Consider the following 27,130-nt stretch of genomic DNA (forward strand, 5'->3'; position numbering starts at 1 on the left):
GACCAGAATCCAGTTGCCCACAGTCCTAGGGACAACTGTGAGTTGAAAACCAGGACTGCTCAGACTTCCTCTCCCTTCCAGGGTGGCCACCCATGTGCCCTCCAGGCCAGGCAATTACATAAATGTGTGAAGGGCAGCCCTTACATGACAGAGGGTGGAGGGAACAGTGAGTAGTACAAGCCCTGCCTACAAGAGTCACATTCAAGTGAACAACAACAACAAAGTGTGTGCTGCCCAGACAAAGCCTGTCTGGTTCCCCGAATCCAGCCCCCTGGACCTCAGTTTGTGACTCCAGACCTAGACATTTTGCCCTGCCCACCCCACCCCAACCCACCCCTGCCCTGAATTTCTCCTAAGCGGTGACTTATTTCTCAGCTTCTCTTTCCCAAATCTCTGCTCTGGACCCTAATCTTGGTGGCTGCCTTCTCTAAGCTTAGCAGTCTTGCTAACATCTACCCGCTAGTTCGGCTCTGCAGCTAGTCCTCTCCCCACTCGTGGCCTCACAATGGTCTTTTCTTCCTAGCCGTTATCACCCAGTGTGATTTTGAGGACAACTCCAAACCCTTCTGTGACTGGACTCAAATATCCACAAATTATGGGAACTGGATTCGAGCCAGTGGGCCCTCCATCATGGGCAGCACTGGGCCCACCGGGGGTTACCCCAATGGACGTGAGAAAGCCTAAGGTTTAGGGAGGCAGCTGGGAGGTGGCACGGGCAGATCTGGGTGGAGGGACCAATGGAAGGAGCCGGGAGTGGGCATCTGGGCTCTGGGAAAGGGTTGGAGCAGCCCAGGGGGGTGGCAGGGCCTCACTGTCCCGGTGTCTGCCTCCTCAGAGGGCTTCTACCTGCATCTGGACTTCAGCACCTCCCACCAGGGCTGGGTGGCCCGCCTGCTCAGCTCCCCCATATGGGAGCAAGGCCCTCTGTGTGTGCACTTCGCCTACTACATGTTCGGGCTGTCGTGGGGTGCCCAGCTCAAACTGCTGTTGCTCACGGGCACAAAGAACAGGCACCCCAACCTGCTTTGGAAACACATTAACACTCAGAGCCCCTCCTGGATGCCCACCACTGTCACTGTGCCCAAGGGGCATGTCCTGCCCACCCAGGTGAGGCCAAGGGCAGAGTCTGGGGACCCATTGGGAATCTTGGTATCAGGTGTGGTGGAGGGGTGGGGGTGGGGGGCAGAAGGGACTGGGACAATGAGGAGGTGTGGAGAAGGCTGGGCCATCAGGAAATTGGGAGCCTGAGGCAAAGGGGCTCACAGGGTGGGTCATCCCTGCTCCCTCCCACAGCTGATATTTGAAGGAGTGAGGGGCAGCCCTGCTTTCCTGGACATCTCTCTGGATTCTGTCTCTATCCGCCGTGGCTCCTGCAATAGGGGTGAGTCCCTTTCTCTCCTTTCTTCCCACCTCACCATCTGGCTAGGGTGGCAGGAGTAGCTTAGGAACCATGACCTGGTTTCTCGCAAAGTTGAGTCTACTTGCTTCTCTCTACCTTCACCCCCTGTACCTTTGATTCCTGAAGCAACCACACCTAAAGAGAGGTTCTCTTTTAACACAGAGCTGTGGTGATAGCTGTCCTGGGTGACCAATCATTCCAGTTTGCCCCGGGCTGTCCCTATCTTAGCATTGACAGTCTTACATCTCAGGGAGCACATCAGTCCTGGCCAAACTGGAATGTTTGGTCACCCTGGAGGCTACCCCAGATCCATCCAGAATTAGTTCTCTAAGCTGATGTTAGAAATGTGAGGGGAGCAAACTCAAAGGAAGGAAAATTCCAGAAGCTGGATGCAAGGAACTACCAGTTACTGAGCACAGGCACTGTGCTAGATGCTCCCCACGCATAATCTAGGCTACAACATGTGGGCACTGTTGTTCCCAGTTTACAGATGAGGAAACAGGATTGGGCAGTTTAAGTAATCTGTGCCAGGAACAGCCGCTGGGGAGCGGAACGGTAGCTGCTTGAAAGCCTTCCATGGCTCACAGGACCCAGATTGGGACCCACAATTCTGACTCCAGATGGAGGTGTACTTTTTGGAGCTGCCTCCTTTTAGAAAAAGCTAATCCTCCCTCCTTTCATTCACCTGTGGTGGGGTCCAGAACACCTCACCCAAGGAACACTGATCCTGGAGGGAGGACCAATATCCTATTCATTTTGTGTTTTCTGTATCTGGCACAACATCTAACATATATTAGGAGCCGTGGTTGCTGAGTGTTTATTAAGTGAGTGAAGGTTAGGTTGGGAGCAGAAGGAGGAACATGAATGCTACCCTTTTGATCCCATCCACTCCAATTAGATGTGAGTGAAGAAGGTAGTGGTATGATTTTGACTAAACTCCAGGAATTTTTTTTTTTCTCTCTGCAGGATCTGTGCCAACAATGCTTCCTTCCAAATACCCAGTTCCTCTTACTGGCCCTTCTGAGACCCCTCTCTCCACAGAAAAACCTATGGCCCCCACAGAAAAACCCACACTCCCCACTGAAAAACCCACCCTCCCCACTGAAAAACCCACCCTCCCCACTGAAAAACCCACACTCCCCACTGAAAAATCCACCCTCTCCACTGAAAAAACCACACTCCCCACTGAAAAGCCCACAGTCCCCACTGAAAAACCCACCCTCTCCACTGAAAAACCCACCCTCTCCACTGAAAAACCCACCCTCTCCACTGAAAAAACCACACTCCCCACTGAAAAAACCACACTCCCCACTGAAAGGCCCACAACTCCTACCACACTTACACCCACTAGGCCTACACTCTTTTTGCCTCTTAGTCTTCCAAGTACCTCCATATCTACTGTGACCCTGGCCACCACTACAACCCCTAGGCCTACTCCAGGTAGGTGATCACTGGATAAAGAGCTAAAAGCAAGAGACAATGACTAGGAGAGAGCATTCGGGAAAGGGGGGCTTCAAGTAGAAAACTACAGTCTTAGAGAAGGATGAATCAGACACAGGGACTTTAGAAAAAATAATGAGGACTGACTACACTGAGAGCGAGGGACAGCGGGGTACAGGTGGGGGGGGCATTTGGGAATCAAGCAGGGCTTTATTCTTATTATTACTATTCATTCTCTTAAAGTATACAATTCAGTCCTGGCTGGTTTGGTTCAGTGGATAGAGCGTTGGCCTGAGAACTGAGGGGTTCCAGGTTTGATTCTGGTCAAGGACTCGTGTCTGGTTGCGGGCTCAATTCCCAGTGGGGGTAGTGCAGGAGGCAGCCAATCAATGATTCACTCTCATCGTTGATGTTCCTATCTCTCTATATTCCTCTCCTTTCCTCTCTGAAATTAATAAAAAAGATATATTAAAAAAACAAAGTATACAATTCAGTGTTTTAGTATATTCACAAGATTGTGCAAACATTATCACTTTCTAATTCCAGAATATTTTCATAACCCTCAGAAGAAACCCCATACCCATTAGCAGTCACTCCCTACTCCCCCTCACCCCCCAACCCCTGGCAAACACTAATCTACTTTCTATCTCTATGGATTTACTCGTTCTAGACATTACATACAAATGGAACCATATAATATATGACTGGTTTCTTTCACTGAGAATAATATTTGTGTGTTTTTTTAAAATATATTTTTATTGACTTCAAAGAGGAAGTGAGAGGGAGAGAGAAATAGAAACATCAATGATGAGAGAGAATTATTGATCGGCTGTGTCCCGGACGCCCCACACTGGGATCAAGCCTGCAGCCCAAGCATATGTCCTGGCAGGGAATTGAACCATGACTTCCGGGTTCATAGGTTGATGTTCAATCACTGAGCCATGCTGGCTGGGCTGAGCATAATGTTTTCAAGGTTCATCCCTGTTGCAGGACTCCATTCTTTTTTTTTGCTGAATAATATAGACTTACTTCTTAGAGAAGAAGGAGAGTAGATGAGAGACAGGAAGTCTCCCCTAGGGAAGCTGTAGAGTGTCTGCTTGATGGAAACTGTTTCTCCTTTAGCAAGCTGCCCCCCAAATGCCCACCACGAACCCTGCGCCTGTCCAGCATCCTGCCAGAACCCCAAGCCCAACTGTGAGCTCGTCTGCAAGCCCGGCTGTGTCTGCAATCCTGGCTTTTTGTTTAGTGACTCCCACTGCATCAATGCCTCTTCCTGTAACTGCTTCTACAACAATAATTACTATAAGGTAAGACCATGGGATGCCCAGGTCCTCCAAGGGAATTGCGAGTGGAACACCTGAGTTCTGGTTCCATCTGCTTCCCTGGTGAGGTGAATTTGGATCCATGGGACAGTCCAAAGGGGTCAGCTCTCAAGCATTGGTAACACAATGATGGAGTCATTCATTCAGGTTGTGGTTTTGATTGGCATCTCTGTTCATATAATAAATATTTGTTAAGAACCCACTTTGACTGGGCATGATGCTAAGCTGTGCAGATGATTCCATTATCCCGTGGTTCTGTGCTAAGTGCACCTAACGGTCTGGATATCTCTGTACTTCTCTGTTCCATACTGGCAGTCTTTTTTTTTTTTTAATTAAATCTTTATTGTTCAGATTATTATATTTGTTCCTCTTTTTTCCCCCCATAACTCCCCTCCTCCCAGTTCCCGCCCCACCCTCCGCCCTCACTCCCCACCCACTGTCCTCATCCATAGGTGCACGATTTTTGTCCAGTCTCTTCCCGCATCTCCCACACCCCTTTCCCCCCCCAGAAAGGTCAGTCCATTCCCTTTCTATGCCCCTGATTCTATTATAATCACCAGTTCATTCTGTTCATCAGATTATTTATTCACTTGATTCTTAGATTCACTTGTTGATAGATGCATATTTGTTGTTCATAATTTGTATCTTTACCTTTTTCTTCCTCTTCCTATTCTTAAAAGATACCTTTCAGCATTTCATATAATCCTGGTTTGGTGGTGATGAACTCCTTTAGCTTTTCCTTATCTGTGAAGCTCTTTATCTGACCTTCAATTCTGAATGATAGCTTTGCTGGATAAAGTAATCTTGGTTGTAGGTTCTTGGTATTCATCACTGTGAATATTTCTTGCCACTCCCTTCTGGCCTGCAAAGTTTCTGTTGAGAAATCAACTGACAGTCGTATGGGTATTCCCTTGTAGGTAACTGAGTTTCTTTCTCTTGCTGCTTTTAAGATTCTCTCTTTGTCTTTTGCTCTTGGCATTTTAATTATGATGTGTCTTGGTGTGGTCCTCTTTGGATTCCTTTTGTTTGGGGTTCTCCATGCTTCTTGGACCTGTAAGTCCATTTCTTTCACCAGGTGGGGGAAGTTTTCTGTCATTATTTCTTCAAATAGGTTTTCAATATCTTGCTCTCTCTCATCTTCTGGCACCCCTATAATTCTGATGTTGGTACGCTTGAAGCTGTCCCAGAGGCTCCTTACACTATCCTCGCATTTTTGGATTCTTTTTTCATTCTGCCCCTCCGGTTGGGTGTTTTTTGCTTCCTCGCATTTCAAATCATTGACTTGATTCTTGCGCTCCTCTGGTCTGCTGTCGGGAGTCTGTATAATATTTGTTATTTCAGTCCGTGTATGCTTAATTTCTAGTTGGTTCCCCAATATAACATCGAGGGTCTCATTAGTTTTCTTGTAGATCTCATTAAGTTTATCGGCGGTTTCTAAACAGTTCTTGAGAGACCTTAAAAGTGTGGTTCTGAACTCTATATCTTCCATTGACAATTTTGTCCTGTTTCTTTGTCTCCGCATTTTGTTATGCTTCCTTGGTGCACCCCCTAGTGGTCTTTGTGCGCAGTCTTGTAGTTAAGCCTTGATTGTTGTAGCTAATACCAGGGAGGGTTTGACCTCCAGGCCAAGTGGCTGTGAAAATCAGCTGTGTCTGCAGTGAGAGAACTTCTGTCCTCTAGGGAGGTGCTATTCTAGCCTTTGCCTGAGGCTATCCGGCAAATGCCTCTGTGCAGGGCTTGGGCGGGGCGGGTCGCATAGGATCAACAGGGTGGGCCGGAGAGAGCAGTTATGGCGGCTCTCAGTCCTGTCCCCAGGGGCTCTGCCTCTCTGAGTCCCAGCAACCGCTGCAAAGCTTGGAGAGAAAGCTGCACTCGCTCTGACCGAAGCCAGACAGTCCCGCTTCTCCCGTTTGAGTCTGGGTCCCTAAAGACTCGCCTGTATCTGGAGCTCAGAGTCTGCGACTCCCTCCCGATTGAAAACGCCAACCGCGCCCTCAGCCACCAGCCCGCTCTGCGCGCGCACTCCACACCTCAGAATTTGACTTCAGCACTGCGCCTCCTCTGAGTGTCCGTATGCGTTTCTCTTTCCTCCTAGTTGTAGGACTTCCACTCAGCCAGCGTTCCTGTGGTTCTGGGTGATGTCCGTTCAGTCTTTTAGTTTCACTTTTGAAGTAGTTGTTCAAGGCAGCAAACTCCGGCGTTAACCTATGCCGCCACCTTGGTTCCATACTGGCAGTCTTGATGCATTAGACACTAGACCACCAGGTGACACAGGGCCCTCATTTCCATCATGAGGGAAGTTTGGGGTCCCTGAGTATATAGAGAGCCCTGGATGTTGAGTACAGCTTCTGCCATGTTTAGGGCAGAGTTCAGTATTCCAGACTCTTCCAAAGGAACTTGCAAATCCTGATAGGATAGGTCGAAAGAGAGGAGTTCTGTTCTTATATCCCCTTGTCGATGCCCACCCTGGGGGAACATTTGGCAGGAACAGGGGCTCTAAAGGGGAACAGGTTCTGGGCCAGCACTGTCCAAAGGGAATAGCATTCAAGCCACACGCCATTTTACCTTTCCTAATAAACACATCAAAAACATAAAAGGAAACAGGTTAAACCAATACCAATAGCACCTCAGTCCCGAATATTCTGATTTCAACATGTGATCAATAGTTATTAATAATATTGTTTACATTCCTTTTTTTCATAAAATAGTCTACAAAACCCAGTGTATATTTTACACTTACAGTATATCGGAATTTGTACCAGCTACATTTCAAGAGCTCAATGGCCACATGGCTAATGGCCACTGTGTTGAACAGAGCCCCCCTAGAGTCAGGCCAATCTGAGCTTGACTCCTGGCTCCAGCGCTTGGCCGGATGACCTCGGGCAAGGTTCTTTACCTCCTCAAATCTGTTTCCATGTCCATAAAATGTGCACAATAAGATTTTCTACTTTATAAGATGGTTGTGAGATGAAGTGAGATCCTGACACAGACCAATTACTTAATACATGTTAATAATAATTATTATTCTTTACAGTGTGTAGCTATCATTTGCAGCCTATTAATTAACAGTGCATTTCAGCTATTTATTAGTGTCCAGTGCCTCTTCTCAGAGCCTAGTGTTCTCCCTTTCGGGTTGTCAGAGTTCCTAATTGTCTCTTCAGGGGCTACTTCCTCCCTAGTCCCCCTCCTTTTACCAGTCTCCTGGGTGTCCCTGTGCCAGTGTTAGGATTAGCCTCAGCTGCAGCCTGGGTGGAAAGATCTGTGATGGCTGTCAGTATCAAGCATCTCTTCCCTGCCAGGGAATTTATACATTAACTTATTCTATAGTCACTTATGCATTCAGTGAATGTTTGTTGAGTACTTTGAACCCTCCTGGCACTGGGGTCACAATGAATAGGGCATGGTCCTTGCTCTCCTAATACTGTCCGATTCTTTGGGACACATTGGATCTTCATTCAACAGGTATTTACTGAATGAGAGCTCTCTGCCAGGCACTGTGCTATGTGTTGGGGCTTAAGTAGTGAGTGAAGATAGACATGGTGCCTCACAGGGGGATTATAATCAAACAATCCCAAAAGAAAATATAAAAGTGCAATTGTGGTAAGTCCTGGGAAGGAAAGGTACCCAGAGCTATGAGCCAGACCCCTAGTCAGGGAGGTCTGGAGAGGCTTCCTGAGAAAGTAGTGTCCCTTGAACTGAACCTGCTGATGCCTAAGAATGATTTAAAAGAGGGATAAGGGAGAGCACTCCAGGGTGAGAGAACAGCAAGTGCAAATGTGCTGGCTGGGCAGGAATACCTAGTAGGGCGTGGGAAGAGGAAAATGTTAGGGCGGGTGCAATGGAGGAGAAGGGGGTTATAGCATGGGATGACATAGAGTGTTGTAACCCCTGACCCCTTACTCCCAGCCTGGGGCAGAGTGGTTCAGCAACAACTGCACAGAACGATGTCACTGCTGGCCTGGCAGCCGGGTACAGTGCCAGACCTTTCAATGCAAGGAAAACAAGGTGTGCCAGCAAAAGAACGGCCAGTATGGATGTCACAACTATGGTGAGACCCGCCCCTTATTCTTTCCCCACCTGCCAGCCTTTCAGAGTGGCTGTGATACCAGGGTTCCAATCCCTCCCTTGACAAGAGAAGCCACTTGGGGGGCGGGGGTGAGGTGGCTGTAAAACCTGGCATGGTGACCCTGTTTCCCATGGTCCCCTTTCTTCCCTCAACAGGCTCTGCCACCTGCTTTGTCTATGGGGATCCTCATTATCTCACCTTTGACGGGAGGCACTTTAGCTTCATGGGCAAATGCACCTACATCTTGGCCCAATTCTGCGGCAACTCGTTAGGTAGGGTTGCCCCCAGTGCCAGGTGTGGGGCGCTCCCTCGGGGGTGCTCAGAAATGCTTGTTGAATGAGCTCCTGGGTGCTTTTCCCTCCTCCCCCCAACCAGAGCCCTTCTTCAGGGTGGCGGGGAAGAACGAGGAGGGAGCACAGGAAGGCATGTCTTGCCTGAGCAAAATCTACGTGATGCTGCCTGAGACCACAGTCACCCTGCTCAGGGGCAGGCGCACGCTGGTGAGTCCATTTTTTGTGCAGCTCTGCTGGGGCCCTGGGGCTGCTGCAGCCTTGTCCTGGCCCATTCCTGCAGCTTCTAGGCCAGTGATGGCGAACCTTTTGAGCTCTGCGTGTCAGCATTTTGAAAAACCCTAACTTAACTCCGTGTCACATATAGAAAATTTTTGATATTTGCAACCATAGTAAAACAGACTTATATTTTTGACATTTATTTTATATATTTAAATGCCATTTAACAAAGAAAAATCAACCAAAAAAATGAGTTTACGTGTCATCTCTGACACGCGTGTCATAGGTTCGCCATCACTGTGACCCTCTGAGGCACAGGCTCCAGAGCACTCCCCGTGAAGATGTCTTTAGGATGCTGTGAGGGGGGATGTGGGAGAGTTCCGGGGGTCTTCCTGACCCGCGGAGCTGTCTCTCTGTCTCTTTTCTCGGCCCCTCTTTTCAGGTTGAGGGTCAGGAAGTCAACCTCCCAGCCATGCCTTCTAAAGGCATCTTTCTGGTTTCAAGTGGGCGATTTGTGGAGCTGCAGACTGCATTTGGTTTGCGGATAAGATGGGATGGTGACCAGCAGCTGTTTATAAGTGTGCCCAGGTGAGGCAGCCGCCACTTCTCCCTGCTCCGCTCCTCCACCTCCCAGGGCCCCCCAGTCCTCTTCACTTTCCATTCCAGGCATTAATTCTCAGTCTAGCTCAACAGCAGGCCTCCCTTTGGATGAGGAGGCAGGAGGAAATGGTTTCCGGGCAGTGGATAATAGCAGGATATACTCACAGTGCTTTGGGGATGTACTAGAAGAAGTCACTAACGGGCAGTGGGAGCTTTCAGAAGAGTGGTCACTTGATCTCAGTCTTCAAGGAAGGCTCATAGGAGAAAGAAAGACTTTATAGAATAGTGATCAGCAAATGCAAGAAAAAACTGGAATGTCTTGGGACCAGCAAAAGGTTTATTATGGACCTGGCTGGTGTGGCTCAGTTAGAGCGTCATCTCATGTACCGAAGGGCTGCGGGTTCGATTTCCGGTCAGGGCACATATTCAGGTTCAGGGTGTGTGCATGCAGGAGACAACCAATTGATGCTTCTCTCTCACATTGATTTTTTTTTATTGTTTTATTCTTTAAGTATTACAAAGAGAATTATATATGTCTCGGTTTTTTTCTCCCCTTGACCCTCCCCTAGCCTCCCATACCCCCCAGTGTCTTGTGTCCATTGGTTATGCTCATATGCATGCATACAAGTCCTTCGGTTGATCTCTTACCCACCCCCCCAAACCCTCCCCTGCTTGATTTTTTTTCTCTCTCTCCCCTCTCCCTTCCTCTCTCTGGAATCAATGAAAAAAAAGAAAAAGGAATTTGTTAGGCTGGAATATGAAATGTGAGCAAAAGAATGGGAGGAAAGGAGACTATAAAGATGGCTTGGGGGTGAGGGCTGTGAGGTCCTTGGGTGTCTAGCACTTGGCATGGAACCCTTGATCTGAGTCTGCACCTCTTCCTTCCCTGCCCGTCTCACTCACCCCACTTTGCTGTGGTCCCTCAGATAACTAAGGCCCCTTCCTTCCATTAACGCCTCCTCCTCACCCTGCCCCCCCGCAGCACCTACTATGGCCAACTCTGTGGTTTCTGTGGCAACTATGATGGCGACAGTAGCAACGACAACAAGATGCCTGATGGCAGGCCAGCACAAGATGAGGAGGAACTGGGCATAAGCTGGCAGACAATAGAGGATATAGAGGAGGAGTGAGTGAGGACGTCTCCATCTCTGTCACCGCCCTCCTGCTTCTTTGTCCCTTTTAAGAACCAAACACCCTGACTGGAATCACCCTTCTCCTCCTCTTTCTTCTTCTGCACACCCCCACTTCTGTCCCAGCCAAGTCCATGAACTCATTATCAACACGCGCACTCATCCCACTCTGCTATGATCCCTCACATGATGAAGGCCTCTTCTTTCCATTAATGCTTCCATGTCTCTCTGCCCCCCGCAGCACCTACTCTAGCAAGCTCTGTCGTTTCTGTGGCAGCCATGACAGCGACAGTAGCACACGTAGCAACAACTATCAGATACCTGATGACATGCTAGAGCAACACGAGGAGCTGGGCTACAGCTGGACGGCAGAAGACGATATGGAAAAGAAGTGAGTGAAAACGTCTCCATCTCTTTCGACAGCCTCCTTTGCCCCCTTTAAGAACCAAGCGCTCTGACTGGCATCACCCCTTTTCTCCTCTTCTTCGGCACGCCCCCACTTTTGTCCCAGCCAAGTCCATGAACTCATTACCAACATGCTCACCCTACCACCAGTGTTCTTCAGACAGTTGTGAATAGGTCCCCTCTTGCTTGTCCAGCCCAGGTTTCCCATCTTTAGAGCTTGGTGTTCAAGTGTTCTCTACTAGGGGTTGCTGAGAACCGGGAGACTGCTGGGGTAGGGGCTGAATGGAGGAAAACTTTGGCTCTTAGGGCATTTGTGGGGGGGGGGGTCTCTTCTAGGTGCCATAACAAGGCAACTCCCCCATCTTGCAACTCAACCTTGCAGAACACTCTATCGGGGCCAGAGTTCTGTGGACGGATCATAGTCTTCCATGGAGCTTTTGAGTATGAAGGGGGGCAGGATGGGTGTGGGGGGGCGGTTGGGGGTCCTCCAAGACAAGAAGGTCTTCCCTCTCTGCCCCTTGGTCCCTCTGACCTGGCCTCTCTCTGCAGGACATGTCTGCCTCACCTCATGGCCTCTTTCTTCTTCAACAACTGCATGTTTGACATGTGCAAATACCAGGGGCTGCAGCAGATGCTGTGTGTCCATATGGCAGCCTTGACTGAGGCCTGCCAGGATGCTGGCCACATGGTGAAGCCCTGGAGGGGACCCCAGTTCTGCTGTGAGTTGTGCAGAGAAGCGGGGGGTTGGGGGGAAGGGCAGTGCTTCCTCCAGGCACATGGAAGCAGAGGGCCAGCATCTAAGGGTGTTGTTAGCACAGGCTTGGGAGCACCTGGTTTAATCCCTTCACTTCCACATGTGGATGGGGAAATCTGCAGAATCATAAACACCCACTGAGAAAATCAGTCACTTAGAAACTCAGAAAGCCTTCCCAGCTGCCTGCGCTGTGCAGAGCAATGCCTATGGGTAGATGCCTGATGCACACACAAAATACAGACTTGTGGCTGGGAGGTTGCACCATGGCTGCTGCGCACCTGCTGATTATGACCCAGCTCTCTGGAGAGATGCTTTAGGGCAAGGCCATGCCCTTGTTCGAGGCCACGTGGTGGTCCCCTAGCTCTCCTTCCACCCTGTCCATTTATGTTGGCTTTGTCTGCATAGCACACTCTTGAGGTTCTTGGATCAGTCTGCTCCCACAGACCTGACTCTTGGTCGTCCCCTGCAGGTCTCTCTTCCAGGCTTAAGGTAGACACTAAGCTCCTCAGTCATGCTGCTCCCAGCTCCTCTCTTCTTCTCAACATGGGCAGAAGTCTCTAGTTGTGGGCCTTCTGAACTCTGTATTACGAACTAGATATGGACCTTCTTTCTCTTGTCCTCGGCTGGCCTCATACCCTTCTCACTTGTGCTTTTCCTTCCACCAGCTCTGGACTGCCCACCTAACAGCAAGTACACCATATGTGCCAAGCAGTGCCCTGAGACCTGCCACTCTACGTTCTCTGGCATGTCCTGCCAGGACCGATGTGTGGAGGGCTGTGAGTGCAACCCTGGCTTCGTCCTCAGTGGTCTCCAGTGCATCCCCCGATCCCAATGTGGGTGCCTTGACTCCATGGGCCACTACATCATGGTGAGTCTCTGGGGCTGGGCCTCTTAGCCATGAAGCCAGAAAGCCCTCCTCAGGCATCTGAAGTGACAGCAAGAGAGAAGGGGGTGTGGCAGGGCCTGCAAGGCTGGGATTAGGGAAATTCTGGCTCAGTTCTCCTTGCCCTTTTCCCTTGTTTAGCTCTAGTACTTTTTAAGCAGACAGGGATGGAATCAGTTACTGCTTACACTACCCGGCCGAACCTGAGACCCCTGCTATTCTCCCCTCCCACCTTCCCTGCCTCCATGTCCCTGAGTCATTTTCTTGCATCTGTGTCTTCCCTGCACGTTTTCCAAACACTCTTCTCTCCTACCAAGCCTTCTTTCTCTGCTGAAGGACTTCGGCTCCCTCCTAGGCCACTGTCTCCACATTTTTCTCAGAGGCAGCATTGGAGTCAAATCCTCATCTATATCGCTTCTCTTTTTCCTTCTTTGCCTGTCCTTCATTCACCCCAAGTTCTGGAAATAACACTGATGTCTGTCAAAGCCATCTACCACCTGAGGTCCACTTGGATCTCCTCCCCTGGGCCCCAGTTCCAGGCTCACTGAACGCTCTCTCTCTATGTCTTGCCTTCCTCTCAATTTCACCTTCTTTTCAGTTCCTTTCACCCTGCTCTGCCTCCAGCCACTTATGCCTGTTGGAATTCTTCACCTCCTTTGAGGTCCTGTTGAAATGCTGCCTCCTCCTTAAAGCCTTCTTGAAAGGCAAAGTCAGAAAGCACCCTCTAATCTCTTGTAGCAAGCACTTACCGTCTGTTTTGAAGGCAGGAAACTCTCACTGGATGCCCTGCTTGTCTTCTTTGGGTGCATATGGTGTTGGAGTACATGGTCTATCAGTTTATTTGTTTACTGCCCCCACTGGGTATGAGTTGCCTTATGGCAAGGGCATCGTCCATCCAGTTGGTTACTAAATTCCTAATGCTTGGCACCCTGCAGACATAAATATCTGTTGAAATAGTGAAGGAACAAGCAGATGATGGAATTATTGGATTGGTGAGTGAATGCCAGACTTCTGCCACTAATCCTGGAGCTTTGGGCAGGCCAATGAGCAGGCCAATGGTCTGAATAACAGTGGGCACTGAATAGCACTGAATGGTCAGACCTGGGAATAACCTCTTTTTCTTCCTTCCTGTCTTTCTCCAGGTAGGGCAGCACTGGTTTGCACCAGACTGCAGACAGCTCTGTATCTGTGAGGGCAACAGCAAAATCCGCTGTGTGCTCTGGAAGTGCGAGGCTCAGGAGGTCTGCAGTCAGCAGGATGGCATTTACGGCTGCCATGCCACAGGTGAGCAGACAGGTGGAAGGTGAGCAGAGGGACTGCCTTATGCAGCCTCAAGCAAGGGCATGACCTTGCCCTAAAGCAGGCTCCCCAGAGAGCTGGAGCATATCCAGGGGCTGGAAGGCAGCTGCCCAGAACCGAGCAGTGTCTTCAAGGACCCAGAGAGCGAGGTTGGGGTAGTCCCTGTTCTTGACCTCTCCAAGCCAAGCTGACCACCCAATGAGATATGGGGACCACCCCAATGCGGACTCACCAGGGTTAGTGCACCTCTGAACTCCATCTCGCCCTTCCCAGGGACCGCCACCTGCACTGCCTCAGGAGATCCCCACTACCTGACATTCGATGGAGCCCTGCACCACTTCATGGGCACCTGCAGCTACACCCTCACCCAGCTTTGCTGGCCAAGGTCCTTCGACAACTACTTTGTCGTGAGCACCACCAATGAATTCCAAGGTGGGAATGCGGAGGTCTCCCACGTGACCGCCGTCCACATACAGATCTTCAAACTCAGAATCTCACTGATCAAAGGCTACAAGGTTGTGGTACGTGCCTCTGCCTACCTCCCGGGGCTCCACACCGACCAGTCTGCTCAGAACCTCTATTCTGCCCCTCCTTGCCTGCAGACCTGCCTATCTGGCTTCCAGGACCCCTAGGAGTTCCCCACAGCAGATCCAGCCCCAGGTCCTGAGACACACCCTCTGCCCCCCTTCTGCTCCCGTCTTGGTCCTGTTGTTATTCTTGTTCCAAATGCCTTTCTTTACCATGTCCTCCCTGCCTTTGTAGCTGAATGGTCGCCGGGTGACCCTGCCTGTATGGCCTGCACAAGGTCGGGTAGGCATTAGGCACAGTGGCTCTTTTATTTTCCTCTACACGGATTTGGGGCTTCAAGTTCGCTATGATGGGAACCACCTGGTCAAAGTGACAGTGCCCTCCACCTACGCTGGCCGGCTCTGCGGGCTGTGCGGTGAGTTCCTTGGGCACCTGCAGGCAAAGCCAGGACAACAGGAAGGAGCCTGTCCTATTCATTGCTTAGCCACACACTCAGTTCGGTGTCCCAGGCGCTTGTCCACTGCTGCATGGGTGGAGGGCATTAGGCGTGAGGGTGGGTGTTAAGGGAAGCTCAAGGTGAAGAGAAAGTTAACCTTAGTCTGTGGACTGCAGAGCAAAGGAGCCTCATGGGGGAAGGAGAGTGGTGGTCCTGGGGCTGGGTCTGCTTTCAGGATTCGTCTGTGGCCTCTGTTAACTGCTCCCTCCTCCAGGAAACTACAACGGCAACAGCTCAGATGACAATCTGAAACCAGATGGAAAGCCTGCAGACAACTCCATCGAACTGGGGGTGGCCTGGAAGTCAAATGAATACTCTGAATCTGGGTGAGCTGGGAAGAGAGGGGCGATGCACCCGGGGAAGAGCCGCAGCAGGCAGCCTGCAGGTGTCCTCAGTGCCCCAGTCTCTCCGACACTGGATTTGGTGGAAGGTTGTTGGGACCTCCGGTGCCCCTGCCTCCTGTGCTCACTGATCTGTCTCTTTGGAGAACCTTGGGCAGTCTATCCTGAGAAGGAAGCTTCCTTCCTTCTGTATCTTCTGACCTTCCTACTTGAGGGCACAACTTGGTTTTCTTCTCCTGTTCTTATTCATGTCCCTGTTTTTCTCTCTACTTTTCAGTTTTGGGGGAAGGTTCCTCCAACCTTAAGTTCCTATCTTTCCTCCTTTTTTTGGGGTTAGCTGCTTCTCTGCGGGTGGCAAACCTCCCAGATGCCAGGAGAATGAAGTGGCAGACACCTGGAATAAAAACTGTAATGTCTTAATCAACCCTCTGGGTAAGCCTCATCCCCTGCTGGCTCTTTTTACTTCCCCAAGGCCAGAGAAAGAGGAGGGGGACTGGTCAGGGAGGCAGGAAGAGAGACATGAAATAGACGGAAGGTCAGGAGGAAGTGTGCAGAGGTAGTGTGTACCTTCTTGGGAGCCTGAAGGATAAGCTGCTTTTACGTCTCAGGAAGTAGGTTCTCAGTAAATACAGGTTTTGATGAAAATGGATGTTGAATTTGCCCCAAGCAGCTGCCTGGTTCTGGTCCCTTCCCAGGTTTCTGCTCTTCTCTCACACACTATGGTTTCCTCCTCCAGGCCCCTTCTCCCAGTGCCACAAGGCGGTACCCCCAGAATCCAGCTTTGCCAGTTGTGTGCATGGCCAGTGTGGGACCAAGGGTGATGCCCTGACCCTGTGCCGCTCCCTGCAGGCCTATGCATCCCAGTGTGCACAGGCCGGCCAGCCCCCTGTCTGGCGGAACAGCACCTTCTGCCGTAAGTGACCTGCGGCCTGGAGGAGTCCTCCCCACCCCAGCCTTGTCCTCTCCTCCTTTCCCTACGTTCTGTTCCTCTGATCTTCCCTTCACAGCCTGGTCCTCGGCGCCCACAGGGGACCTCCTCTGTTCTCCACTCTCCAGTCTCCCCAAGCCCAACCCTCATCCTCTACTGCACCGGGAGCCTCCTCCGCCCGCGTCTCACCTCAACCAAAAGTTCCACCCTCACTTGGTTACTGCATCTTTCCCTCTTACTTAGGCCAGCTCTGTTTCCTCTCTTCCCGTCTTTCCCAGGAACTCATTTTTTTTAAAATTGCGTGTAAAATATACATACTGTAAAATTTCCCATTTTAAAGATTTTTAAGTGTCCAGTTCTATAACATTAAGTACATTCACACTGTTATGCAACCATCAACTCCATTCATCTCTGGAACTTTTTCACCTTCCCAAACTGAAACTCTGTCCCCATTAAGCACTAACGCCCCATCCCCACCCCACCCTCCCTAACCCCGGGCACCCAGCATTTTCTTCTCTTCTCTATGAATTTGACCGCTCTAAGGACCTCAGGTATTTGTCTTTTTGTGACTGGCTTGTGTCACTTAGCATAATGTACTCAAGGTCCATCCCTGTTGTAGTATGTGCCAGAATTCCCTTCTTTTTAAGGCTGAATCATATTCCATTACCTGGGTTGACCCCATTTCATTTGCCCACTGGTCAATACACATTTCCAGGAATTACTGATGTCCCAAGGGCAGGGAGGTGGAGATCACACAGCCCTTCCTAACACTGGTTTCTTCTTAGCTCTGAAGTGCCCTTCTGGCAGCAGCTACAGCCCCTGTGCCAACCCTTGCCCAGCCACCTGCCGCACCCTGAGCGCCCCAAAAGACTGCCCGGCAGCACTGCCCTGCGCCGAGGGCTGCGAGTGCCAGAAAGGCCATGTCCTGAGTGGAGCCTCCTGTGTGCCCTTCAACGAGTGCGGCTGCACCGACCCCCGGGGCTCCTACTACCCGGTGAGAGGCCAGACAAAAGGCGTGCCCTGCCCTTCCGAGCTCTGCGAGTTTGGGGGCAGAAGGAGTAAGGCAGACCAGTACGCGGGGCTGAGGAGTAAGTCCAGAGCCAAAAGGCTGAGAGAGGGTTGCGATGGAGGTAAACACTGAGTGAAGCCAGCCTCACAGGGAGCTCTCGGGGCGTTGGGGTCAGTCTGTCTCTGGCTTCCAAGTTTCTGCTGCATGCCCACCTCCCACAGGTTGGGGAGAGCTGGTACACGGACACAACCTGCTCCAGGCTCTGCTCCTGCTCCACCCACAACATCTCCTGCCTCGACACCTCCTGCACGCCTGGACAGCTGTGCTGGGCCCTGCACGGGCTGATACGCTGCCGGAGTTCAGGTGTGAGGCCACTGAGCATGCAAGAGGAGCCCCCAGCCACCAAGACAAGCTCTCCCCAATTTCCCCTTACACGCTCCTCGCTGCCGTCGGTAGCACTCCAGTTTGTGGCCCTGCTGTACAGAGTTCTGGTGGGGAAAGATGACCACTGCACTGTCTGCTGGGAAGGACTCCTTGAAGTCACTCATGGTTCTCCCATAGCGGATGTGGACTTAGATGGGACATTCGAAGTCTCTTCCTGGCAGAATAATACCCGTCCTACCCCTAGGCCTCACACCAGCCTAGCCCTTGTTTCTTGATTCTTTTATTTTGTCTTCCTTCCCTTTGGAGGCCCCTTGCATTCACATCCTTTCCTTGAAGGTGAGGAGAATGCCTGTTCTTGATTGAGGCTGGGCACTCCTCAGCCACCTCTCCCCTGCAGGTATGGGAGTGTGCCGGATCGAAGACAAGTCCTACTATGTGAGCTTTGATGGTCATTATCATGCCATCAGGAGCACCTGTGCTTATGTCCTGGTGAAAACATGTCACTTCACCACGGACCTGCCCTTCTTCAAGATCAGCGGCGAAAATGAGGAGAGGGAAGGCCAATCCCCTGCTTTCTACCTCCGCCAGCTCAATATTAGCATCTTTGATTCCCTGATCACCCTACAAAAGGACCATCATGTGCTGGTGAGCTGGGCGACACAGGCAGGGACAAAGGAAGCAAGCTCTGGGGAGAGGGCTCTCTGGTCCTTCTTCCTACTCGCACGCCCTGCTCTCCTCTGCAGATCAATGGCAAACGGGTCACCCTTCCCTCGAACAACCGGGTCCGGGGCGTCAGCATCTCTGCCAGTGGCACCTACACCATGCTCAGACTTTACATTGGGCTGGAAGTCAAGTTTGATGGCAATGGGTTCTTAGAGATTGAAATCCCTAGAGCCTATTACGGAAAGGTGAGGAAAACACCTGGCTCTTGCCCTAGGGGAGTCAGCACCCCCACAAGGGGTGGGGCCCTCAACCCAAGATGGCCCTGCCCAGAACAGGAGAGGGATGACAAGTGCTCCATTCTCTTTAGAGTGGAAAAAGGGGTACTAAATGAGAAGTGCTTTCCTGCCCCGACCCTGCAGGCTGAGACTCCCCTCTGCCCACCCAGGTCTGTGGCATATGCGGAAACTTCAATGATGAGGAAGAGGATGAAATAATGATGCCCAATGACGAACTAGCCCAGAATGACATTGATTTTGTGCATAGTTGGCAAGATAAGGAGGCCAACCCAAAGTAATTGTCCCCAATATCGTTCTGCCTTTCCATAGGAACAGGAGTTGGGATTCTAGATAATGTGGCACACCTGGGGTAGAGGGCGCGGAGCCCTTCCTTCACGTGTGTGATTTGACTGGGAGTGGCTTCTGGGATCTGGGAGCCTATTTGGAGAAACATGCAAGTTTTCTTTTCTTGGCTTCAAAACATGAGCGGGAACCGAGGCTGCATGGAAGGTGGCCAGAGCTCAAACCAGCTTCCCAGCGAAAACAAGAGGTGTCTCCAGGGTCATTTGGGAGCACCAGATACTTTTCAGGGGTGGGGCAGTGGCTATCCCTGTGATGACCCCTTCCCCTTCCCAGTTGCCAAGAAGATGACCAAATAGATGAGCAGATGAAGACCAAAGCAGGATATCAGGAGACTCGGACTGCAAACTGCAAGCCATCTCACCTAATGAGAGCCATGAAGCACTGCAAAGTGGCCTTTCAGACCCCGGCTTGGACCAAATGTGCTGCCCAGGTGGCCCTCACGCCCTTTCTGCTGGACTGTATGCACAACCTCTGTGAGTTAAGAAGCCTAAGCCATGCCCTCTGCGACGCTCTGCAAGCCTTTGGGGCCGCCTGCCAGGCCCAGGGGCTCAAGCCCCCAATCTGGAGAAACAGCAGTTTCTGCCGTGAGTGTCCCCTATGGTTACCCCAAATAGTTCCCAAACCCTGTTTCTATCTGTGGAGCCCTTACAGCTGTCCTCCTTTCCAATGACTTCCGACCCACTTCTGACCTCACTGTCTCTGAGGAGCACTGTTGACTATAACGTCTGAGCCCAGGCCCCTCCCCCCAGCACAGCGCGCTGTTCTCATCTACGTCACTAACACTGTCTTTCCAAAGGATATGCGATCATGTTACTCCCCGGCATGGCTGTTGTCTGCAATATTAGTCCAAGCTCCTGCCTGAGATGTATGGTGTCCTGCACACTGCCCCAGCCTCTCCTCGCTCACCCCTGTCCTGAGCATCTGCCATCACCTGCACCCAGTGACTGCAGTCCCCACACAGCCCTGCTTTCCCGCACCCTCCCTGCCTTTATACACACTGCTCCTTGCACCTAGGAAGCTCTTCTCCGCTCCTGGCAGACTTCTAGGCGTCCTTCTGGAGCGCTTTTCCTTAACATTTTAAAAAAGAGATTAGTCACGTACCATAATACTCCTTTTCTTAAAATATATTTTTATTGATTTTAGAGAGGAAGGGAGAGGGAGAGAGAGCTAGAAACATCAATGATGAGAGAAAATCATTGATCGGCTGCCTTCTGCACCCTGGACATTGGGGATGGAGCCTGCAACCCGGGCATGTGCCCTGACCGGGAATCGAACCCGTGACCTCCCGGTTCATAGGTCCATGCTCAACCACTGAGCAACGCTGGCCGGGCTTACTCCTTTTAAAGTGTACAGTCCACTGGCTTTTTGAATGTTCACGAGGTTCTACAACCATCACTACTATCTAATTCCTGAAACTTTTAAAATTTAAAACAGTGATTAAAGTGTTGTTAGTATGCGATGCATTCATACGGTTCAAAAACTTCAAAAGTATTAAGAGTCCTAGTGAAGTCTCCCTCCCACCCTGACCCCAGGGGTGGAGTGCCTAGCCTGCTCTTATCAGCACCTCAGTATTTTTCCCAAGGTCTTTCTGCCCATACAAACATACAGATTTACTTTCCTTATTTTCTCACAAATAGCCTTTGAGACACAGTTTTTTGCACGTTTTTTTCACTTGGCAATCTAACTTGGCGATGCTGCTAAATCAGAGATTCTCTTCCATGTCAGATAGCCACGTCCCACTTCGTCTTGCGGCTGAGTAATGTGCCATTATTATATCATAACCCATTTATCATCATTTATTTAACTAGTTTTCTATTAATGGACTTTCCAGTTGTTTCCAATCTTTTGTCTCCCAAGCTGAACTGGGGGAGCCATTCTTTTTCCTTCCTTCCCTGGGGCCCTGGCACATAGCCCACGATCACCAAGTCTTTACCTCTCCCCTTGTTTCCCCCCAGCTCTGGAGTGCCCCACCCACAGCACCTACACACCCTGCGTTCCCTCCTGCTCACGTTCCTGCTGGGACCTGGAAGGCCAGTGTGATGACACCCACGTTCCCTCCACCTGCGAGGAGGGCTGCATTTGTCAGCCTGGCTATGTGCTCAGTGAGCAACAGTGTGTGCCCAGAACGCAGTGCGGCTGCAGGGATGCCCAGGGCCGCTCCCTCCCCGTGAGTGGGGAAGGCGGTTGGGGTGGGAACAACACACCTTGAGGATGGTACTCTCTCCTTTCCTCAGCCTCTCTCAGCCTGGGGTGCCGTGTCTGCATGGCTGGCCCGACCTGGGGCAACAGGGCAGGGCGGTCTCCAGCCAGGCCTGGGCTGGGGGGGGTGTGGTTCGGATCTGAGGAATTCAAAGCTTGGGATACAGCACAGTGTATTGGAGGAGCATGGCCTTGGTTTGAATCCTAATGGTACCACTCAGGGGACTGTGTTACCTCAGTTTCCTTATCTGTAATATGGGTCCAGTAGTTAACTCCTGAACAACGTATGTAAGACACCAAGCACAATGCCTCTAAAGCAGGGGTGGGCAAACTTTTTGACTCGAGGGCCACAATGCTTTCTTAAACTGGACCGGAGGGCCGGAACAAAAGCATGGATGGAGTGTTTGTGTGAACTAATATAAATTCAAAGTAAACATCATTACATAAAAGGGTACGGTCTTTTTTTTTTTTAGTTTTATTCATTTCAAACCGGCTGGATCCGGCCCGCGGGCCGTAGTTTGCCCACGGCTGCTCTAGGGGGTGGTACAGCGACATAAGTGTGTGGATGGCTCCAAAACTGCCTCTCGCCTGCGCCAATTAAGCTATTTAGACTGTGGGCTTGGGCTGAAGGGGTGAAGGAAGGAGAACTGACCTTCCCGCCACATTCCCTTGCTCTTCCTATGGCTTCCACAGACAGGGACAACCTGGCTCTCCAGTGGCTGCACCCAGAACTGTACCTGCAGAGCAGGAACCATTCAGTGCCAGCCCTTCGTCTGCTCCTCTGACTCTCACTGCCAGACCAACTCCAACGGCAGCAGCACATGCGCCCCCCACAGTAAGGGAGGCATATGGGAGGTGGAGAGCGGCTGCAAAGCCCTGCAGAGGGAAAGCCAAGCTCAGGCATGGGGTGGGCCTGGGTTCTCTGTGGCTCCCTGCGACGCATGACCCTCCATGGGATTCACTCCTTTAAGAGCAAAAGGAGGGAACTGGACGAGATGCTCTCGGGTTTTTAATGGGACTGAGAGAGGGGCAAGTTTCAGCTTAAGTATCAAGGGGGCTCAGGGCTAAGAGTGGGGGTGGGCAAGAGACCAGGGCAGGATTCTGGGGGCCATTATATCTGGGCAGGATGCCTTCTCAGTGTTGGCCCTTCTTGGCAGAGTTGGAACGGTGCTCAGTTTTCGGAGACCCCCATTACCGCACCTTTGACGGTGTTAGCTACCACTTCCAGGGCCGCATGACCTACATGCTGGTCAAGACCGTGGACACGCTCCCCAGGAACGTGGTGCCCCTGGTCGTGGAGGGACGCAACAAAATGCAAACGCCCCTCAGCCAGATCTTCCTGCAGGAAGTCATTGTGATAGTCTACGGCTACACAGTCCAGCTCCAGGCTGACCTGCAGCTTGTGGTGAGAGGCGGGCCAGGCCGGGAGGTTCTGGGGAGGCCGCCGGGGTCGTGGGGGGCCACCTGGAGCAGGTGACGCCTGGACTCTGTTCCCTGGGAAGTTTCTGACGGCGGCTGCCTGATTATGGAACTCGGAGTTAGTGTCATCCTCATGTCATGGGGAGAGGCAGTGGACGGCATGTGATTAAGCAAAAGGCTGGAGAGAGACGGGATGAGAGAGAAAGAGAAAGCCTGCAATGAGAAGGTGGAGCCGCCTGAGGAACTACCAGGGCCATCCACTCTGCTAATGTTTTTGCAAGAAAGGGGCTGGGGCTGCAGAGGCAGCAGAACTCTGGGAGGCCTTTGACACACAGACAGCGAAGCCTACTGGCGTGTCTCATTCCATGGAACGATGCCGCAGAGAGGCACTGAGCTGTGCCAGGAGAGGCAGAGCCAGAGCTGCAGAGGGGCAGGTTGAGTCAGGGCTCCCCTGGCTCCTGTCTCCCCTCTCCAGGTCAACGACCAGAAGATGGACACCCCCTTCAACCCCAACCAGCAACTGCAGGTTACCATTCGGAGCCATCGGCTGTATCTGATCACTGATTTTGAGTTCACTGTCAGCTTTGATGGGAAGAACAATGCAGGTACCTGAGGCTGGGACAGGGACGGTTCTGGGATGGCAGCGGGGGAGGCGGGGGACCTGGCATGGTGAGAGAGGACCCCTGCCTGGGAGTGGGGCCCTGAGCTCCAATGGAGGCCCCAGGAGGGTGGGAAAGCAAAGAGGTGGGGAGTCTTGGATGTCCCTTCCTTCTGCAGTGATCTCCCTGCCCAGCACGTACGAGGGGCTTGTGTGTGGCCTGTGCGGGAACTTTGACAAGAATCAGGACAATGAATTTATGCTGCCCAGCGGTGCCCTCACCCAGAACCTCAACCATTTCGGCAACAGTTGGGAGGTGAAGACCAAGGGCGGCCTCCCCCGCTTCTCAAGGTGAGAGGGTCGGGGCTCGGGGCAGGGAGGCCCAGGCTCCCGGGCATGAGCAACAGCCCAATATCTGTCCACACCCCGCTCACCCCATCGTCTCAGCAGTGGAGGAAATCCGCAGGCGAGTGCCCGGACACATTGCCTGATTCTCCTAATCCTGGGGGTGGAGAGGCAGCTGTGCCCATGCCCTCCCCTCAGTTCTTCCTAAATTCATGGGCTTCTGTGCGCCTCCCCTGGCCCTTGGCTGTCTCTGCCCCAGGTCCATCCAAGAGGAGGAGGAGGAAGGAGACGTGAAGACAGGCTTCCATGTGTCAGAATGCAGCCCGGAGCAGCTGGAGCTCATCAACAGCACCCAGGCCTGCAGGGTGCTGGTGGACCCCCAGGGCCCCTTTGCCGCCTGTCACCAGACTGTAGCCCCGGAGCCCTTCCAGGAGTGAGTCAGGAGCCCAGGACACTGGGAATTGTCTTTCTCTGGGTCCTGCTGCCTATCTCTGTCTGTCCCTGTTTGGCTCATTTCTCTGTGGCCGCCATACCTTGTGACCTGCCCCCTACACACACACACACACACACACACACACACACACACACACACACACACACACTGCCTGATGTCTTTCTACTGGGGCTTCCAGGCTTATTCTGCAGGGCCAGGTATTATTGCCCCCTCCCCCTCTCTGACAGCCTTCACTGTCCCCGTGGCTCCCCTAGGCACTGTCTGTCTGATCTGTGTGCCACCCGGGACCCTGAAGAGCAGGTGGAGCTGCGCTGCCAGGTTCTCGGCGCCTACGCCATCATCTGCCAGGAGGCAGGTGCCACCCTGGTCAGCTGGCGGGACCACACTCACTGCGGTGAGGCACTGACCTGACCCCCTCAGCCATTTCTACTTCTGTTCAGCTCTGTGCCTCCACCATTGCTCCTACCTGGGGCTTCCCCAATGGGTGCCCCATCACTCAACGCTCACTATGCCAGTGTCCTCCCAACCTAAGCCCTCTCTGCCTCTGCCAGGGAAGCTTCAGCCCCACCTGTCACCAGTATTGCTCCTTCTCACCAATGCCCACCTTTTCTCCTCCATTTCCTTCATGTGCTTTAATGTCACAAAGAGACACTCAGAGCCGGCCCGCTCTCTGGCTTCCCTGCCTATACCTTCTTGGCCGAGTTGAAACAACGCTCAATTTTTGGAGACCTCGTTTCCCCTCCTGTCCCACACTCCCCACACCTGTCGGGCCAACCCCAGCTGGCCACTCTCTGATTGTGACTCTGTCCATTCAGCCTTGGCGTGCCCAGCCAATACCATCTACCAGAGCTGTATGACACCCTGCCCTGCCTCTTGTGCCAACCTGGCGGCTCCCAGGGACTGTGAGGGCCCCTGTGTGGAAGGCTGTGCCAGCCTCCCAGGCTACGTCTACAGTGGTGCCCAGAGCCTCCCCCTGGCCCTCTGTGGTTGCACCAACAATGGCATCTATCACCAGGTCAGGGGGGTGTAGGAGGCCCTGGGGGGTGGAGGTGTGGAGGCAGGAAGCTAGGGCCTTCTCCTCCCACCCAGTCTTCCCTCTCCAGCGGGGTGACAGCTTTGTGACTGAGGATTGCTCTCAGCGCTGCACCTGTGTCAGCTCAGAGCGCCTGCTGTGTGAGCCCCTCAGCTGCAGTGAGGGGGAAATCTGCACGCTGGGGAACCGCACTCGTGGCTGCTTCCGAGGTGAGCCTAGACCACCCTTGGCTCTCAGCTGCCTCCATACCTCAGGCATCCCCGGCCTGAGGACTGAGGGGACACCCCCCATCAGTGCCAGCAAGTTTGTGCCATTTAGTTCTGCTCCTTCTCGCTTAGCCCCTTCCTTTGTCAAGAGGGGCAAAAGGCAAGGACCTGATGTGTCCTGAGCACCTGCCATCTGCCAAGCACTTAGCACCAGCTTTCCATGATCTCCTTTAGGCCTCACTCAGCACTTGGTAGCAAGCATGATTGTCCCATTTTACAGGTTAAAAAAACAAGGACTTCCAAGGTGAACAATTTCCCTAGAGCCAGGGCTAGTGAGCACAGAGACAGGAATGGAAGCTGCTGCTTTCTTCCCTCTCCTGAACTGTGGTTTCCTCCCAGAACCTCCCCCCACAACCCCCTTCATCCTTGTAGAAAGCCCGTGTCTGCGGAACCCCTGTCAGAATGACGGGCACTGTCAGGAGCAGGGCGCCCACTTCACCTGCGCGTGTGGACTTGGCTATGGAGGAGACCTCTGCACGGAGCTTCGGGATGTGCCATTCCCCGAAAAGCCAGGTAAGAATTTTATCTCTGGCCCTGGATCCTCATGGTCCCTGCCCCACCTGCAACTGCCACTATTCCATGTACATAATGTTCACATCTAATAGATACTACAGACATATAACAGATAGGTAATATAGTATTAATATAATCTATATTATAGAAAATATAGTATTATAATATGATCCGTAGAGATTAACAAGACGGGGTTCTCAAAGAATCTGAGTCACTGGGGAACCCCTCTGAACCCCAGCTCTCTTCTGGGGTCTATATGCCTCACCCCCACTGTTACTTCCCCTCTGGTGTCACTCCAGGCCTCTCCAAGGCCTTTTGTTGTCTTCCCCTCCAAAACTACAATTCCCTTGAGCCTCTGGGCCAGTGATTCTCCAGCTTTGTCTTACTTAAGATTGGGAAGGGGGCAGGGCTGGGAGGGTTGGCTTGTTTAACACATTTATTATGAGACTCACCCCCAGAGACTCAGATTTAGTCGGTCTGGAGTGGGCCCAGAAATCTGCATTTTAACAAGCTCCCAGGTGACCGATGGAAGTGATTCTAGGATTCTTCTTTGAGAAGTGCTGGTGGAAATGCTGCCCTGGACTCCAGGGACTATCTGGATGAACACTCCCCCCTAAAAGGCACATGGGAGTTATGTGCCCAGAAACGGAAAGAGTTCCTAGGGGAGGGGGTGACACTAAGGACTTGGAGCCCCTGGGGCAACAGCCCCCTGGAGGAGTTACCAGTCACAACCAGGGATTCAGGGGGATGCAGGACCTTCAGGATGACAACCAAAGACCAAAAGCAAGTGTCTCCCCCTCCACCCCTTCCTGACCCATTCCAGAAGTGTCCAACTATGCGGCCATCCTGCTGGGAATGCTGGTGCCCGTGGTGGTCATAGTGCTGGCGGTGGTCAGGGAATGTGTTTCCAAGAGGAGGAAGAGGTGAGTGCTGGGAGAGGGGATGAGGAGGGGCAGCTGGGGGGTGAGTGAACATGGGGGTGGGCACTGACCCTGTTCCCCACCATCCCTTAGGGAGAAAATGCAGAGCCAGAAGAGAGACAGGCTGGCAGACACAGGTGAGAACCAACCCCACCGCCCAGAACCGGGAGCGGAGGCAGCCTCTAACACAGGCTTTCTCCCTTTCCCCCCAGATTTTGTTCCAGAACCTGCCTTCAAAGTCACTTAGTTTGAGTTGTCCTGAAAAAGGAAGAGATAAAATAATGTTTTGAGATGTGGATTTCAATCATGGTGGAAGGGTCTGTGAGATGGGTCGTTGGTGGGAGAGCTAGGAGGGAGAGGTGTGCGGGCCATCAGGCCCAGTGCCCCACAGAACGCCCAGAGAGGGGATGTCTGAGGAGGTGAGGTCTGTTCCTGAAGCAAAGCCACATCTGGATGGGCAGTCAGCCCTCTGGCTTCTGGGATACAGGAGGAAAGACTGCATTCGTCATGTTTTCCCCCTCGGAATCCTCGTTCTCAGAGGACCTGGCCCCTGAGCTTCCCACCAGGGGTAGTGAAGTGGTCCTGAGGA

At 52.1% G+C, this 27,130-nt stretch overlaps 1 protein-coding gene across 1 annotated transcript; it reads left to right on the plus strand.

Annotated features, from left to right (window-relative positions):
* The first annotated feature begins 144 nt into the window (after positions 1–144).
* Positions 145–26,548, plus strand: ZAN (zonadhesin). Its single transcript, XM_036309993.1, has 36 exons — positions 145–166; positions 524–670; positions 836–1,107; positions 1,294–1,381; positions 3,962–4,146; positions 8,068–8,209; positions 8,383–8,499; positions 8,603–8,727; positions 9,179–9,324; positions 10,319–10,462; positions 11,208–11,312; positions 11,421–11,590; positions 12,291–12,493; positions 13,651–13,792; positions 14,081–14,328; positions 14,570–14,750; positions 15,046–15,157; positions 15,510–15,604; positions 15,909–16,085; positions 16,886–17,094; positions 17,331–17,472; positions 17,891–18,138; positions 18,237–18,401; positions 18,602–18,726; positions 19,068–19,378; positions 20,750–20,961; positions 21,687–21,828; positions 22,151–22,398; positions 22,888–23,017; positions 23,190–23,361; positions 23,615–23,788; positions 24,064–24,203; positions 24,625–24,824; positions 24,913–25,051; positions 25,481–25,621; positions 26,445–26,548. Exons 1-36 carry the CDS (start codon positions 145–147, stop codon positions 26,546–26,548), a joined length of 5,823 nt encoding a protein of 1,940 aa, XP_036165886.1.
* The last annotated feature ends 582 nt before the right edge of the window (positions 26,549–27,130 follow it).

Source organism: Myotis myotis, unplaced genomic scaffold (assembly GCF_014108235.1).
Source record: "Myotis myotis isolate mMyoMyo1 unplaced genomic scaffold, mMyoMyo1.p scaffold_m19_p_5, whole genome shotgun sequence".
NCBI classification, from domain to species: domain Eukaryota; kingdom Metazoa; phylum Chordata; class Mammalia; order Chiroptera; family Vespertilionidae; genus Myotis; species Myotis myotis.